The sequence below is a fragment of the Mustela putorius genome, unplaced genomic scaffold (assembly GCF_011764305.1).
Source record: "Mustela putorius furo isolate JIRA1106 unplaced genomic scaffold, ASM1176430v1.1 tig00003869_pilon_pilon_pilon, whole genome shotgun sequence".
Classification (NCBI taxonomy): Eukaryota; Metazoa; Chordata; class Mammalia; order Carnivora; family Mustelidae; genus Mustela; species Mustela putorius.
The window spans coordinates 4925659-4942457 of NW_025422021.1; the positions used below are offsets into that span (position 1 = coordinate 4925659).

A 16799-nucleotide genomic window follows, 5' to 3' on the forward strand; every position below is an offset into this window, starting at 1 on the left:
ATAAATAAATAAATAAATAAATAAATAAATAAATTTAAAAAATAGCAATGTCATTTTCCACATGTAACAAATTATTTCCAAGAATTACCACTGAATATAGAGAAGTTTTAATTATTTTATAATGTAAGTGCTAAACCTAGCTCCTTTTAATTTATTTCAACCCCTCCAGGATAAATCAAATTTAAGACAGAACAATCAGAACTGAGATATAACAGTCTGAGGTGTCAAACATGAACTATGTACTTCTTTCCAAATTATGGTCTAAACTCTCTAGAAAACAACATCATATCGGTTTAAAATTGCTTGAAATAAAAGTGATGGTGGGTAGAATGGGACACCCCTTGTCAAAAGGGAGAGAAAAAGCCACCTTTTAATTTATAATTCTAAAAACCTAGTTCTAATACTGAGAAAGACTGTTTTCAGAGGAATGCATACTGATCTGTGCCACACATGCAGTCTTTCCAATTAATGGAACAAATGGTCCTCCCTCAATACTACAGGGCAGAACTCGTAAGTTTTTACTGGGAAGGGGAAACCTCAGACTTCAAGAATTGCTTTTGAGCTTAGTTCAAAACTTTTCCCTTAATACTTTATAAAGATATCACGGTCATCTTTAAACAAACAATAAGAGAATAATAAAATACACCTGAAACGGATATTCTGATTAAGAAACACCTTCTCCTCTCCTGAGAGGCTCCAGAGGGAAATCTATTTTCTCAGAAAGTCTTAAAAATCACTTACTTACCCATCTACTGAATTAAGTTGGAGATTATACTGGATTGCCATTTGTAAGATAGAATCACATTAATCTTCCACTAAATCTTCCTTTCTAGTTCCTCACCAGGCAGTGAAGTATTGAAAGAGGACAATCCTCACATGGACAAAGATTAGTTGAGAAACCTTAGTAGAATCCTTCTGCTGTCAGTATAAAGTTGTTTAATTTATTTCCTTCAGTAGGAAAAGTGATGAAAATATGCAAAGAGCCCACTTTGCTAATTGTAAACAAGCATGTATACACCTTTCCAAAAGATACATATCCAAAGTATAGTTTCCCATTTCAAAAGCAACTTGAGTCTGAAAATACTGCAAAAATGGAAGTACTATGAAATGACAGTGAGAAATTACAAGCAGCTAACTCATTATTCAATCAAGAATTTGGCACAGTCATAAACCATGTACCATCTATTTTAATGGATCTTAATTCTCCTGCTATCAGTTGAAATTCCAAATTGCAAATTGAAGAACTCGTGCCAAAATGTGATCATTTTCTCAATTTTTCTGCCTCAGAATACTGTTACAAAGCACTACAGCACACAGTTCCATTCTTGACCTACGAGATTATACATTCTGTAAACGGACATGTAAATGTCCCTAAACCATAATACAAAGATTTACCCATTTCCAGGGAAGGTAAACATTAATGCTTACGTGCAACAGTAAAATACATATGCTCCACAAACAGCAGAATATCTCCAAACTGCAGTAACTATCCTAATTGTTTCATTCATACAAGCAATTTTTGAGGATAAAATATTATGTATCTAGGCTCTTTAATCAGTTTCAAAGCAAGGCAAGCTCTCTAGTTGCATGGTATGTATGTCTTTAAAAACTGGCTACTACTAAGTACACAGAGCCAAATTATTAAAACTGTAGATTAGAAAGGAGCTTTCTTTTGATGTCTTTAACCACAGGGTGGCACTTTATCAACCATCACCTTGGTTTACTCCAAACCATATACCCAATACAATTTTGTGTAGTCAATTTAGATTATGGTCACTGGTGAATATCCCAAGAATTCTTTAAATGAATAAAAGGGCAATTTTTACTGACTTATGCAAGGATGAAGCAAAATTTCACCCTCTGCTTTTCTTTAGCACAAGCAGTTCTTCTCTGTTACTTTCTACCAGGGGCATATTAAATTGTACCAAAACCCACATCAGATTATAGCAACTATGTTTAAATCCAACATTTCCATTTTAATAAAATTATAAATTTAGGATTATGATATATTTGTACTTCATTTCTCATTAATGAAACCTAAGATGCAAATATTTATAATATGGAAAAGCAGGAAAGCACAAAATATGTCTACCTCTACTTCAAAGATCACATAACAACAAGTTATGTTGAAATTCCAAATTTGTTGGAATTTCAAGTCTACTAAATCTGTGTTCTAGAGTCGAGATCTTGTGAAGGGGCAGATTTGGCCAACATAGACTGAATGTGACCTCAGTGAGATTTTTTGTTGAAAATATATACATACCAGATAGTTTTATAAATTCTATGATTTAAAAAAAATCCAATGTGGCAATCCTGCTTATTTTGCCATTAAAAAAACAGACACAACAATGGCCAGTTAAAAAGATGTCATTCAGAACTTGAACAAGAGAGATAAACTATATCTTTTACTATAAAGCTTTTTTGGGGAGGGAAATAATCAAGCTTGACAGAGAGAAAGCAAATAAAAGTACTTAACACAAAGAATAAATTATAATACCAAGTGAAAACACTTTAATAAAAAAACATTAAGACTGAAATTAATAGGAAAATACAATTTAATTATGGAAAATGGTTCTAATTTGTAATTGGTGAACTCAGTTATTTTGTAAACAAAACAAAATAAATACAAAGAACACAAAAACCTAGCTTTCCAGTCTTCTAGGTTTTAACTACCTCGAGCAAAACTATGAGGTTTTGCAAATAGTTCTTTTACTCTTTAACACCTGGGCTATCTTAAATTTGAAATTACTCTCCTTTGCTTCTAAATGAGAAAGGTTTTAGCAACAATATTAAAACACACTTGAACTTTACTGCAGTGCTCAGATATTACATTAGAATAACAAATATTTACTCCTAAAATTTATCTCCACTCCTTTATTCAATAATCCTGCTTTTAAATATTACAAATATTTAATAGTACATGAATTATATATAATATATTAATGATATTTAATAAAAGATGTGCTGATATATATTTACATATTAAAATAATATATAAATATTATACCATCTCACTTTTTTAGCAAACATAGCATAATACTTACTGTATATTTTAGCTCTCTAACCATAACATAATATCCCCCAATTCTAGGAATTACAAGCTCTTCTTGTAAAAATTTCAAATATTAACATTCGCTTTTACTTTAACATCACCAAAGTAACCTGTCACAAGTTCAAGAATGTTCATTCCAGGACTATATTTCTTTATTTAAACTCTTCCCCCACCTAGCAGTAAGACAATCGAGATTAAGGGGGCTAGGGCTAAGTTTTGTTGAAGGAAGCAATCTGATAAGTAACTGAAGCCACTTAGAAATTATAAAAATTATCTTTGCCAACCATGAGATTAGGTGACTATATAGCTGGGAATGTTCTGCAAATGGAAAATGAACAGAAAAAAATGAAGGTCTCAGAAAGCAAAACTAAGTGTATGAACTCAAGAACACTGGAAATGGTGAGTAAATGTAAAATATTTCTGCTAATTTTAACTTCATTAAACCACTTAAGAGTGGTTGTCTTGGGATGGTGGGAAGATAAGACTCTTGACCACTTTCCATTTCAATACCTTACCAAGTTTACAGTGCACATGGAATGGCTGCTGGATATCATTCCGTTGCCTCACCAGATCCTCCCTTCCCCCTGCTCATAACACCTGGAAGCTGACCTATATGGGTCAGGTCAGAAAGCTCCCTTGCCCTCAAGATTCCAGTAATATACAGCTGATGGGAAGTACTATAGAACTCTAGGAGTTTGGAGAAAGCAAGAAGAAACAGGCTGGAGTATTATTCCTTGATTTCCTACCTACTGAGAAATGTGCAATAAAATTTTGTATAAAACCACTGTAGTTCAAACAATGAACCAAATGCCTAAAGAAATGCAAGAATTTCTACAATGACACATAGAACATAGAAATAAAATTACATGGCATTACCTGGTCTTTAAAAATCCTCAATAATACATCTTTTTTTTAAGAAGGAAAGAAAAAATGGGAAGTCTTCTTAACTTACAGCTAAGTATATTATGTTATATTATGCTATATTATGTTATTTAATTCAAACTATAGCTTAGGTAGTATTATAAAACAAAGTAGGGCCTAGTAGTAGCACATTCTAAGAACTGAGAAAGTTTGATATACTATATACTTAATTTGTTTTTTTTTTTTAATCCTTGACATTCAGCCATTATTTTAACTTCGATACCTATCTTGGTTTAAGAAAAATTATACTTCAAATTAATCACAAAATGTCCTACCTAAAAATAATTTAAGAAAATACAACATTCATTAAAGGCAGAGTCATTCAAAGCCATCAACCCAAGTACACATCTTACCTTGGCTTAAAATCACACAGCACTCTTTAAACCAAAATATAAAGAAATAACTGCACTTACAGGGATGATTTTACATTACCTTTTCATAGAGAACTGGGTAAAAACCACATATATAACACAACTAAATATGAAATTATCTGTGACATATCAAAATCAGTTATGCAGTAGAATTTTTGAAATATAAATATAGATGGGTGGGTTTTTGTTGTTGTTGTTGTTGTTTTTACCTGTTTTGCAATTTCTCTTAAACAGGCTACTCCTTGTTCAAAATTAGGGAAAGCTACTGAGCCATACTTTTGGTATTCAGGGATTGGTCTGATTTTTATTGTAGCTTCTGTTATCACACCAAGAGTTCCTGAAAAAGAAGGGGGAATAATCCAATATATCACATGCCAATTTTCTAAATCATATTTAAATCTATTTTATCTATTTATTCTATTAATTTATTCTATTCATATTTAAATCTATTTATTCTATGTGGGGAATAAAGGCTACTCAAGTCTTTTTAGAAAAACAACTAAACAAATTTTATACTTTCTAAAAAAAAAGGTTTTGGAATACATTCTCTTATGTTAGGTATAAATACTTTAAAACATTTTTAAGGTAACCTTCCTACAAGAAGGTTACTTTTAAATACTTTTTAAAGTATGACAACCTATTAAAAGAAAAAAATTTTTAAAAACAACAGGTTTGTATACCTCAAACATTCAGACAAAAGTATATTTTGATATTTGTGCCTACTTTCACTGTGAGAAAAATTTGCTGGGGCAAAAAGAAAATTCTATGAGAATTTAAAAATGATAGAAGAAATTAGAGGGACTATTATTACCCTGCTTTTTTTCCTAGGAATTCATGCGAAGACAATGGCAATACTAAGATGCCCTTGTAAGACACAAAAAAAACCCAGATATTTCAGAGACAGAGTAGTTGCCATAAATACCTAGTACAAGAGAACCACCGATGAAACAAATGCTCTTTCCTTATGTGGAAATTTCCTCCTTACTCGGAGGAGGGACAAATCAAAGAGGAGAAAAGCAATTTAAATATAAACTTCATTCTATGAGATCTAAATAACTATGCTAAAATATCTGAAGAGACATGGTTAAAATGATTATATTCACAAAGCCAAGCTTTTCAAATTAGTGGTTTCTGATGTACAAATGGTAGAAATTATTAATACTATTAGTAAATTTTCTGAGAATGATAAAAAAAGAATCAAGAAGGAGGGAAATCTCTGAATTAGAGAACTTAATGATAACAACAGAAATAAATAAAAAGCATCACAAAAATCAAAGCTCCCAGTACATTTATAATACACCCAAAATGTCAATACAGGATACAAGATTAAAAACTAAGAGTTCAAAAAAAAAAAAAAAAAGAGTTCATTAAAAAGTAAACTACATTAGATCACAGTATGCTCATCACATATACAAATGATTGCCTACCAAGATATCAAATATGACCCTATTATAATTTTTAAATCACAAAAACTCTGCAATTAGCATTTAAATAAAAAGTAAATATATCTTGTAAATTTTAAAGGATCACAAAAGTGACTAAGGCTTTATCTTTAATTTCAGCATCTTTATTGAAATATAATTCACAAACCATAAATTTCACCCATTTAAAGGATAAAACTCAGTATGTTTTCAGTATAATCACAAATATATGCAACTATCATCAAAATTTAAGCTTAGGGGGCACCTGGGTAGCTCAGCTGGTTAAGTGACCAACTCTTGATTTCAGCTCAGGTCATGATCACCGAGTCATGGGATCAAGTCCTGTGTTGGGCTCTATGTTTGGTGCGGAGTCGGCTTGTCTATCTCCCTCTGCTCCTTACTGCCCACCCCCCAGCTCTCTCTCTCAAATAAATAAACAAAATCTTAAAAAAAAAAAATTCTAAGTCTAGAACATTTTTAATACCCCCCAAAAGAAACCCTGTACCCATGAAATAGCCATTCTCCATTTCCCCACACATACACTTCAGCCCTAGACAATCATTAATCTCGTAAATCTCTATAAATCTACAAATCTCTGTAAGTCTCTACAAATCTATAAATCTCATAAAATCTCTATAAGTTTGCCTATTCCGGACATTTCATATAAATGGAATTTTACAATATGTGGTCTTTTGTGACTGGCTTCTCTTTTCAAGGTTTATCCCTATTATAGCATGTATTAGTACTTACTCTTTTTTAATTGTGGACTATTACTCCATTGTATATATAATTCATTTTGTTCATCTATTCATTAGTCAATGGACATTTGGGTTTCCAAATTTTTTAAAAATATAAAGCGCGCACGCACACGCACACACACACACACACACACGATGCATAGGGCAAAGTATGGGGGAGGGGGTTCAGAGTTCCTATGTCCTCTGCAGATGCACTACCCTCCCAGCACCTCCATGTGTTCACCATCTTGCAAGCTCCCTGAAACCAACATTTTAGTGATTTTTATGGAGGCTTCAATACATGGGCATGATTGATTAAAACAATAATTCAATGTCCAGTCCCTCTCCCCTCCCTAGAGCTGAGAGTTCCACAGGTTTCCACATTTTGGCTACTTCATATGAATAATGCTACTGTGAATATACATGTAAATTTATATACATATTTTTGTGTGGATGTATGTCTTCCTTTCTCTGGAATATATACATGAAGACTTTTTTAATTTTAGAAAAACCTCTGGTCCTAGTCCACATTACCCTACTCTCAGCCACCTTTTCCTAAGGCTACATTCTGGGCAAGTACCACCAAGAGGTTAGGGGAATGGAAAGAAGTTAGTTCCCTTCTTGTACCCACCTGGTGGGACAGAGGCTCTACTTGGAGTGACACACTAATACTAGGGTCCCAACTGCCCTTAGCCTGGCTCGAAAAGAGATGGCATCTTGCCAGGAGAAGCAAACCAAGAAAATCTGTTTTCCTTTCCTCTTTTCCCTAGCACTCAGCTACCAAAGTAGGGATGATGTCCTCAGAGAAAAGAATGCCATTGCTCCCCTCTGCTCCCCTCCTGAGCCATGCTCAGAGACTCAGAAGCTCAGAGACTCAAGCTCAGAGATTTGGTCTCAAGGGGCTGAGGAGGGAGGGGGGGAAGGAATACAAGCCAAAAAAACAGTTCCTAATCTCTTTCTAAAGAAAACTATTTTGTTTGCAACAAATAGAGCATGGAAAAGTTCAAGCCTAAGAGCACTCTCAAATCAGTGGAGGATGTGGTAAAAGGCAACTGGGAGGACATAGGTAAATTTATTGTAGATAAAAGCAACATTGTACGCCAATTAGTTTGCTTATATAGAAATAGTGCACAGGACACCAAATATGCCTCAAGACGCCAAATATGCTCAGAAAAGTATCCAAACACTAACCTCAGGAACTATCCCTTCTAAGAGATACACTTAAAATGGGTGAATTTTACAGCATGTGAATTATATTTCAATGAAGCTATTTAAAAAATAACCATGATAAGTTAATTAATTCTCTAAACGAATTACAAATGAAACTTCAGAGTTTTTTTTTTTAATAAGGAGCTAACAGTTATACCTTGTACAAATTGGAAAATTTGTATCTTATGCTATAAAAGTATCTTAAAAGGCACCTAAAAGAACTTATATAAGAATCTTATGCTATAAAAGGCACCTAAAAGAACTTCTAAATCTTGGCCAGAGAAGAGGCAAAAGGCTGACAAGTATAATACTAGTACTATGATGTCCCCTCATCTACCAGTACAGAATTATTTACCACACTTGTTCGTTCCTATCAATACAAGTGGTATCACTTTAATTTCTAAAGTTGCTGATTTTCCTACCACTATGCTGACAGTACCACTAAGCTTATTTGTAATTCTTTCAACCCTTTTTACATTTATAGAAGCTCCTGGTAGCCTTGGAATTAACACCTCATGTTAAATGTCCTTTCTACAAACGAACTAAAATTTGACAGGCATATAATCCTAAACACAGGAATCATCTCTATTTAACTCTAATCTGACCACAGATTACAGAACACTTTAATAAATACTTGCTGAAACTAAAAAGTCACCAGATTGAAATCCATTAAGGAAAAGGTCAGAATAAGCCATGATTGCAGACAGGAACACTTTTCTTCTTAAAACTAAACTCCAAGTTCCCAGGTTTTTGTGAAATCTTTCCTTAACATCTGAGAAATGGAGTCATTTGAAAATCCTTCTTTGAATTAAAGCATATAATATTATCTAATACAACTTAAATATAATCCAGGAAAAAGCTGGAAACCATTTAAATGCCAATCATTGAGGGTCTGGCTAGTGTAGTCAGTAGCTGTCGAAAAGAATGAAGTGGCTCTAAACGTAATGATATGGAGTAAGCTTTACAAAGTGCAAGCAGAGTAGTAAAATCCCGTTTGTGCTTTTAAAAGAGCATACATACACACTTAAATATAGCACAAAGTGTTTACTGTGAACAAAGGAAATGCTCTGAAGAAGGAACAGAAGGCAGATTTCCCATTATACATCCTTAATACCTTTTGAATTTTGTATATCTGTCCATATTTTAATTTTGCACATGTAATTACTATATTCAAAAAGTTTATTTTAAAATATATATACCTTTACATTAGCAAACTTCTTTTAAAATCCTAATTCTACAGTGTAAAGTGACCATGCCTTAAACTTCTGCCTACCTGTATTGCTTCCTATGTAGAGTAGGTACTCTCAAGTAATAAAACCCCCCATAACATAAGTGAGGTTAAAAAAAAAATTGTAAAGTGAGACTCTGCATTATCACAAGGTTAATGAAATGCCCAAAGCAAGTCTCTACAACTATCCAGCTATGAGTCTACAGGGGGGTCCCACTGTGAAAGCAAAGTCACCCAGGTCTCAGAGAGCAGCTTCCATTCAACTTCCATTCAAATTAGCCCATTACAAATGGATATATCTAAATTCACTCAATCAAATGGCTCGTTTCTGTTGTGTTTTATTATATTTAATGATTCTTTTGCTTTGGGAACGTTATGCCAGTGGAATGATATAAAAGACTTGAATTATTATACCTTGAATATATGTACATTATATCACTTTATACACTTATATTTTAATTCTACTTTATATAATTGCTTATAAATAATTCCATGGCAATATGACATCACAGAGGCTTATACATCATTCACTTTTTGGTTTCATCAAAACTACACTACAATAAATTTAAGAATTTTCTAATCTATAATTTTCAAATATAACGTTTCTTCTCAAGAAAACTGAAAGCTTCACGTGCTATTTGATATAAAATGCAAGTATTTGCTTAAAGTAAATAAACTCTTTTGTAATTTAACAATATACTTTCAGGTGACTTCAGGACTAAGAAGAATGTAAGTCATTTGACTCTGAATCTTCCCTCTCTCTACCTTCCCCTGCCTCAAAACAAAAAAATCAATAAGAAACAGAAAACCACAAATAATATTGAAATAAAACTTTCACCATTACTAGAAGACAAAAAAAAAAAAAAAAAAAAAAAACACTCTGACCCTCACATTACTTGTTAAATAGAGATAAAAAGAAAAAATTCCGAAAGACCTACTATAGCCTTCCACCTGCTGCAAGCTTCTAAGTGTAGAAAGTAAGGGGAGGCTTAAAAGATTTTATATGGAAAAACAAAGAGTATCTGAGGACTTGGAGAAAGCAAAGACAAAATCAACCACAGACACCAAAAGTGCAACAGTAACACCAAAATCCTGTACAGGGAAATCCATAGCCCTGGCTGTGGGGAGGGTCTGAAAATGGGAAGAACTAGAAAGGCATCCTTAGAGAGACAAGTGGAACATTTTCAGAGGAGCATCATATTCAGAGAAGTGTGGTACTCCTTGGAGACAAAGTAATGATGGGAAAGAATTAAGTAAGAGAGAGAAATTAAATATCCTATAGAATAAAAAAGAAGACATGCCATGCCTTCTCCCACCAAAATACCACCATCCACAAAACAAGTAGCACAAGAGAGGGAAGCAGCACAGAAAAGAACATTCCCAAACTAGGAAACACTCTCTAAGTAATAAATAGCAATAGAAAAAAGCAGACCAAATCCACAAAAACTACTAGAAAGAGACAAAATGTAAATAAAAGCTTTTCTGCTCATGAAAAGTCTCTCTCCTAAACCAATCACGATCCTGTAAAGAAAACAGTAATAAACATCTCAAACTGAATTAAATATTGTCAAGCAAGCTTTTGGGGATATTAAAAATTAAAAAAATAAAAAACCTGAATCAGAAATACAATCATCAAAAGTCAGCAAAAAACAAGAAGAAATGAAATGAGAGATAACTAATCTCAGGAAAGAAAAAGAGCAGCGACAACAATAAAACAACATATAAAAAATGAAGGCTAAGTTATAAGGTATCCAAAGGAGAACAGAGAATAGATTCAAATGAAGACTTGATAAAGGGCACTGAAGAAGAGCAGGAAAATAATGAAGGGAATGAAAATGAAATAAAGAAAAAAGCTGGGAATAAAAAAGGGTTAGTCACTCCCTGAAATGCCAAACAAACACAGTCAAGTATAGTATAATTGGTGTCCCTGAAGAAGAAAAATCAAAACAAAGGGAGGGAACCCCTAATATTTAACAGTAGATCCAAAAAAAACTTTCCAGAAAGAATAAAAGATGTAAATGTAAACATAGAAAGGGTCCACTAGGTGCCATGTTAAACAACACAGATCAATCAACTCTGAGCTATAAAAGTAGTAGACTTCATTAATTAAAAAATCCTCAGGACACTCAGGCAAAAAGAGGGAAACAATCTACAAAGGCAAAAGAACTAGCATTAGATTTCTTTAAAGCAACATATAAAACCAAGCAACACTGGAGCAGCATTTTCAACAATGAAGGAAACAAAGTGCAACCCATGGACATTATAACCACTCAAGCTGTCTTACAAGTCTCAAGGTCATACAAAAGGTAAAATTACACAAAAGGACTGAAAATAAGGGGGCGCCTGGGTGGCTCAGTGGGTTAAGTCGCTGCCTTCGGCTCAGGTCATGATCTCAGGGTCCTGGGATCGAGTCCCGCATCGGGCTCTCTGCTCAGCAGGGGGCCTGCTTCCTCCTCTCTCTCTCTCTCTGCCTGCCTCTCTGCCTACTTGTGATCTCTCTCTGTCAAATAAATAAATAAAATCCTTAAAAAAAAAAGATTTAAAAAAAAAGGACTGATAATAAGCATTTCACTTATTTCGACATAGAGCAAAGACAAAAACAAGGGTGGGTCATAGGCTTAAAAAAATAAAAATGTAGTTTTAACCATTTTTCAAATGAAAGAACGAATTATTTTGAGTTACTAGTAAATTTCATACGTAAGAAAAGATGTAAAGCATTTCAGAGGCTTTGACTATTATAGTGTCTAAAATGGAAGGAAGCTGCTAATTGAAAAAAATCATTACGAAAAATTCGTAACACAAGATAAAAACATTAAATTCAACATGATTAGTCACATGTAGAACTTAGAAGGATCAGAAAAATACATTTTAGGGGCGCCTGAGTAGCTCAGTGGGTTAAGCCTCTGCCTTCCGCTCAGGTCATGATCTCAGGGTCCTGGGATCGAGCCCCGCATTGGGCTCTCTGTGCAGAGGGAAGCCTGATTCCCCCTCTCTCTGTCTCTGCCTGCCTCTCTGCCTACTTGTGATCTCTATCTGTCAAATAAATAAATAAAATCTTTGAAAAAAATGCATTCTTTAAATGATAATGCTTTCAAGGCTATCATGAGATAATTTTAACTATAGCAAAAAAAATTTTTTTTAACTTGAAGAAAAGTATATGATTCACATTTAAGGCAGAAGGTAATTATTTAGATGGCTAAAGACAACAGATAAAAATACATACTATGAAAGAATATGAACTTGCTGTGATGAGTACTAGGTGATATACAGAAGTGCTGAATCACTATACTATACTCCCGAAAACTAGTATTATATTGCATGCTAACTAGAATTTAAAAACGTAAAAAAAAAAAAAAAATCCTAAAGTAAAAAATAAAATAAAAAAAAATATGATTTCACATAAATTAACTTTCTCAATCATGCTGTCTCCCAGCCTACATTAAGATGACTCTATGTCCACATACAGAGATGGGGATTAAGGACTATACTTGTATAGACTACTTGTAAAGACCACTGATGCCAAAATAATAAATAGCAACAATAGTAATAAACTTAACATTTGTTCAGTATTTACTAAATGCTTATAGACTGCTTATCATAATCTCATTTAATCCTCACAAAAGCTTATGAAAATGGTTTCTTTTATTATCCTAATTCTATAGCTGAGAACACTGGCATAGAAAATTACCTAATTTACACAAGCCACAGAAATTTATGTGGTGGAACCAGGACTGAAATCCAGATCTGAAAGATTTCATCATTCATGCTCCTAAATCATTTTACATATATGTGTATAATAAAATCTCATTTAAATACAGTAATTTTCCCTAGTATATGTTTAATAAATCATATTTCTTTGCTTCCTCTATTATGAGTTTACCTTCCTCAAATTCAGAAAATAATTTATTATTGAGAGAGGTGTTCTAGTCATTTAGATACAGTTTAAACTATTTTAAAAGACATAAAAGACCAAATTCTCTCTCCAGTTACCCTGTAACCCTTACCATTCTACTCTAGACCTGCTGCCTACTACACTCTTATAGCTAAATCTTATGTTCCTGTTATACTGAAAACCTGGCAGCTTCACCATGCAGAGGAGGCTCTTTTCACTTTAAGTCTGCCCACCTGCAGTTCTCTCTGCAGGGCAACTCCCTCACCACCTTATTCCGTCAACTCCTATCAACCTTCAGGGACCACTTTAGGTATGACCCCTCTGAAGAGGTCTTCTTAAGCACCCATTAATATGAACTTTGTCTGTATTTCTCCTGCATTTACTTCTAATCACACAATTTATCATACTATATTATAAAGGCCAATTGTTACCTGTGTCCCTTCAGTGTGCCAGAATAGTGACTAGCACCAAAAATTTTAAAATACTAAGCAAAGGGAGAAAAAAATGTCTGATATAGTTACTTAAAAAGATCATTTATATTTACAGAGTTGACTCCAACTATGTATGCACCAAGAGTATAATTAGTAACTCTCAGTTTTAATACCTATTCATTACTCAATTTGATACCAGATGGCAAAAGGTTATATATCTCAGTTAACTTTTGGATGATGTGTTAGTATTAGAAGTTGCAGAATTTGTTAAGGGAATTTAACATTTTTCTCATAAAAATGTAGTTCTATTTTTCCACAGAAGAGTATACTGATCAGAAATAAGAAAGTAAACTGGTGATACATCGTGACAAAGGTTTATCATTGATTATCATGAAAAAATATTTAAGCTATATCACTGCTCATCAAATCAACAGTTGACCTCTAACATGGCACTGAGACATAGTTTGTTGTATTTTCCCTCCTTGATGTTTCTATCAAAAGATAGAATTGATGTCCTATCATCCTAGTTTATTATAATCGCTCTCTCATTCATGAATACAGCTAAACATTTCAAAAATCTCTTTTTTAGCTTGTACCATCTTCTAAATTAGTAATGAGTTCCTCCACTAAGTTAGAGACACTTGTTTTATCTTATTTCTCTGAATTTAAGGGATATTCCTGTCTCTGAATTTAAGGGATATCCCTGTCTACTATTCTAAGAATTAAAAAACACGACTATGTTCATCTTATCCACAACAATCACCGCAGAACAGTTAGTTTACAAAATAGATCAGTTTTTTCCTGATCAGTACAGCAGTTAAATGTGAGATAAAGAACTACATTCTAATCAACCCAGCATTAAGTAACCAAGCAAAGAACAGTAAACAGTTAAAAGAAAAAAAAGTACATCACACGTTTTAAAAGATATATAAATCAACAGGATTTTAAATTCCACTTCTTCAAAGAATCAAATAGCAAGTAATAAAAAGTACAATTACAGAAAGGCAAGACACTAAGACAATACTTTCTCAGCTATTCACCCCTGAGAAGTCAGACAAGGTTAGAGAATACTATTATATAAAATTTTAAAGCAAACCATTTTAAATCTTAACAACTACTCTTCCTAAAAAACTGTAAAACAAAAATAGAATACCAAAAAGGCTAACATCTCTAAAACTATAAAAAACCGAAATGTAAAAGGACGTTTAATAAGATGTTCTCATAATAAAAACTTTATGAAGTACTAAATTAAAGTAATAAAACTTAAAAAAAATCACCATTCTTTAAATACATAAAACGTGCCTTTCTTTCAAAGATCTTATATCACAGTATTACAGATTTTCACAAAACTGAGTCTCTAACCTGTAATTTTTTGTAATAAATTTAGTTATATTTACCTTCAGATCCCATGATGAAGTGATGGATATCAGGGCCTGTTGACATACGAGGTCCTTGACAGCTTTTTTCTATTATACCTCTAGGTGTTACCATTTTTATATGAACCACCTGTTTAATACAATGCATGATGTAAAGTCTACATATTTGTCAGTGAATGTTGTGCATGTGTGTACACACAACCATCCATATTTATAAAAAACTCTACTTTTAAAATAATAGATTAAGTGATAAATGGTGATACCCTTCAGAATTCTAGTATCTTTTAATAATTCTTAGACTAAAAATAAATTTTATATAACTTTAAAAGAAGAAAAATCATTCTAAGATTGTTACTGATTTGGGTATGTTCATCACCTTAAAAAAATGAAAAGCACTTTTCTTTAAACCAAATTTAGTCTAGGATTATCCATGTGGCAAAACTAAAGGACGAAAAAAATAATGATCATATTTTAATAGGTTCATTCTTTCACTTAATTTTGAATGAAGCACTATTAATCACCTCAAGCTGCTTCAATGCTTAGAATTCTAAGAAAAAATTTACTCTTGCCTTATTCCCACCCTCAATTTATCTACTTTGCCCACTTAGTAGAAAAGAATGAAAAGAATGAAGTATTAATTAATCAGGCAAAAAATGGGATGAAGAGGGAGATGTAGTGATTGAACTGAAAAGAAGAAAAGAGAGATGCATGTGATACAAGTCTCACACCAGTGAGAATGTAAGCATACTCAAGGGAGAGGGTCACTCAAATAGTTCCTGAAATTTAAATCAGGAAATGGTTAGGTAAAAATCCCAACACATTTTTACAACAGCTTTTTGACAGATAAACAAAAATAGTCTATTTATTATTTAAGGAAATGAGCAGAGGACATCAATAAACAATTCACAAAATAGAAAACAAAAATCACCAATGAAGACATTTTAAAAGGATACATTTACTTGCAATTAAAGAAATTAAAAAAATTAAAAAGACAAAAATAAAAATAAAGGGTCCAGTAAAAGAAATACTCTCATAGTGCTAGTGGGAATGCCAATTGGCACAAATTTCTATGAAACATTTTGGCAATAAAAATTCAAAGACTTAAAAAATATATATAAATGTCTTGATTCAGCAATTCAAGCCTTAGGAACTTCCCCAAAGTGACTGAAGATGTATACCAAGGAAATTACTAAAGAAGATATTTTCCTCTTTTTTTCCTACAATTTTGAAATCAAGAATAATTTAAAATATTCACTAATTGGGAATTACTTTAATAAACCATGAATTACTAGTAAAAGAGAATTATATACAGTCTAAAAATGATAGTGTATAAATACACTTGTCTTTGTTTTTTTTCAAATTAATATATTGATAACATAGTCTAAAGAGATTAAACACAGCATGATCCTATTCTGTATCAAAAGCCAGATACACACATGCAAGTAAGCACATTAGGATATATGATGATCTGTGGTCCTTAAGGCTCTCCAAAAAAGCGATAAAATAAATGACATGCTTTAGCAGTACTAAATGTAGCAGTCTATCACATGTTAACTATGAAAAAGTTTTTAATAATCCAATAGTGAAAGGATCAAATTCTCTCTTCTGAAATTGAATGTTATTTTATTTGCAAAAGGAAAAATGTGATTTCTTAAATATCCTCAATTTTTAAAAAGACAGGATTATGTGAACATTTTAAGTGTTTATAATACACACTTATAATAATTCCATGCAGTGAATATCATTATTCTACTTTAAGAAGTAAGAGGAAAGAAGTTTAGAAAGATGAGCTAATTTGTACAAGGTCACACAACTAATCACTGGAAAAGCTACACATGGAACAGAATGCCCACAGTTATACTATTACCACACTAACTCCCAGAACACTGGCACCAGATCAGCTAAAATAAAATGGTGTACACATAAACCACTACAGGTCATATTGCTATCTACTAGAACCTTTTTAATTAGGCTCTCCAACTCTATAGAGAAAAAATTTTTTAAGAGAAGTAAGTATAAACTCTCCTAAGGCAAGAGTGGCAATGATGAGATCATCTAAATAAATGGACTAAAACCTTGGTGGACTTGAAGACTGAGGCTCCATGAGGCTTATAAAATAATGTTTATATATTTTATAAGTCAGATAATACGAAGCATCTAT

The 16799-nt window shown here is 32.6% G+C and overlaps 1 protein-coding gene across 1 annotated transcript in view; it reads right to left on the bottom strand.

Moving 5' to 3' along the window:
- AGPS (alkylglycerone phosphate synthase) overlaps positions 1-16799 on the bottom strand; it is a 149603-nt gene that overhangs the window by 58968 nt on the left and 73836 nt on the right. Inside the window, exons 10-11 of the mRNA XM_045066947.1 lie at positions 14660-14768; positions 4554-4681 (exon numbers count right to left, since the gene is read on the bottom strand). Coding sequence (XP_044922882.1) covers positions 4554-4681; positions 14660-14768 — 237 coding nt within the window. The remainder of the gene's footprint in view (positions 1-4553; positions 4682-14659; positions 14769-16799) is intronic.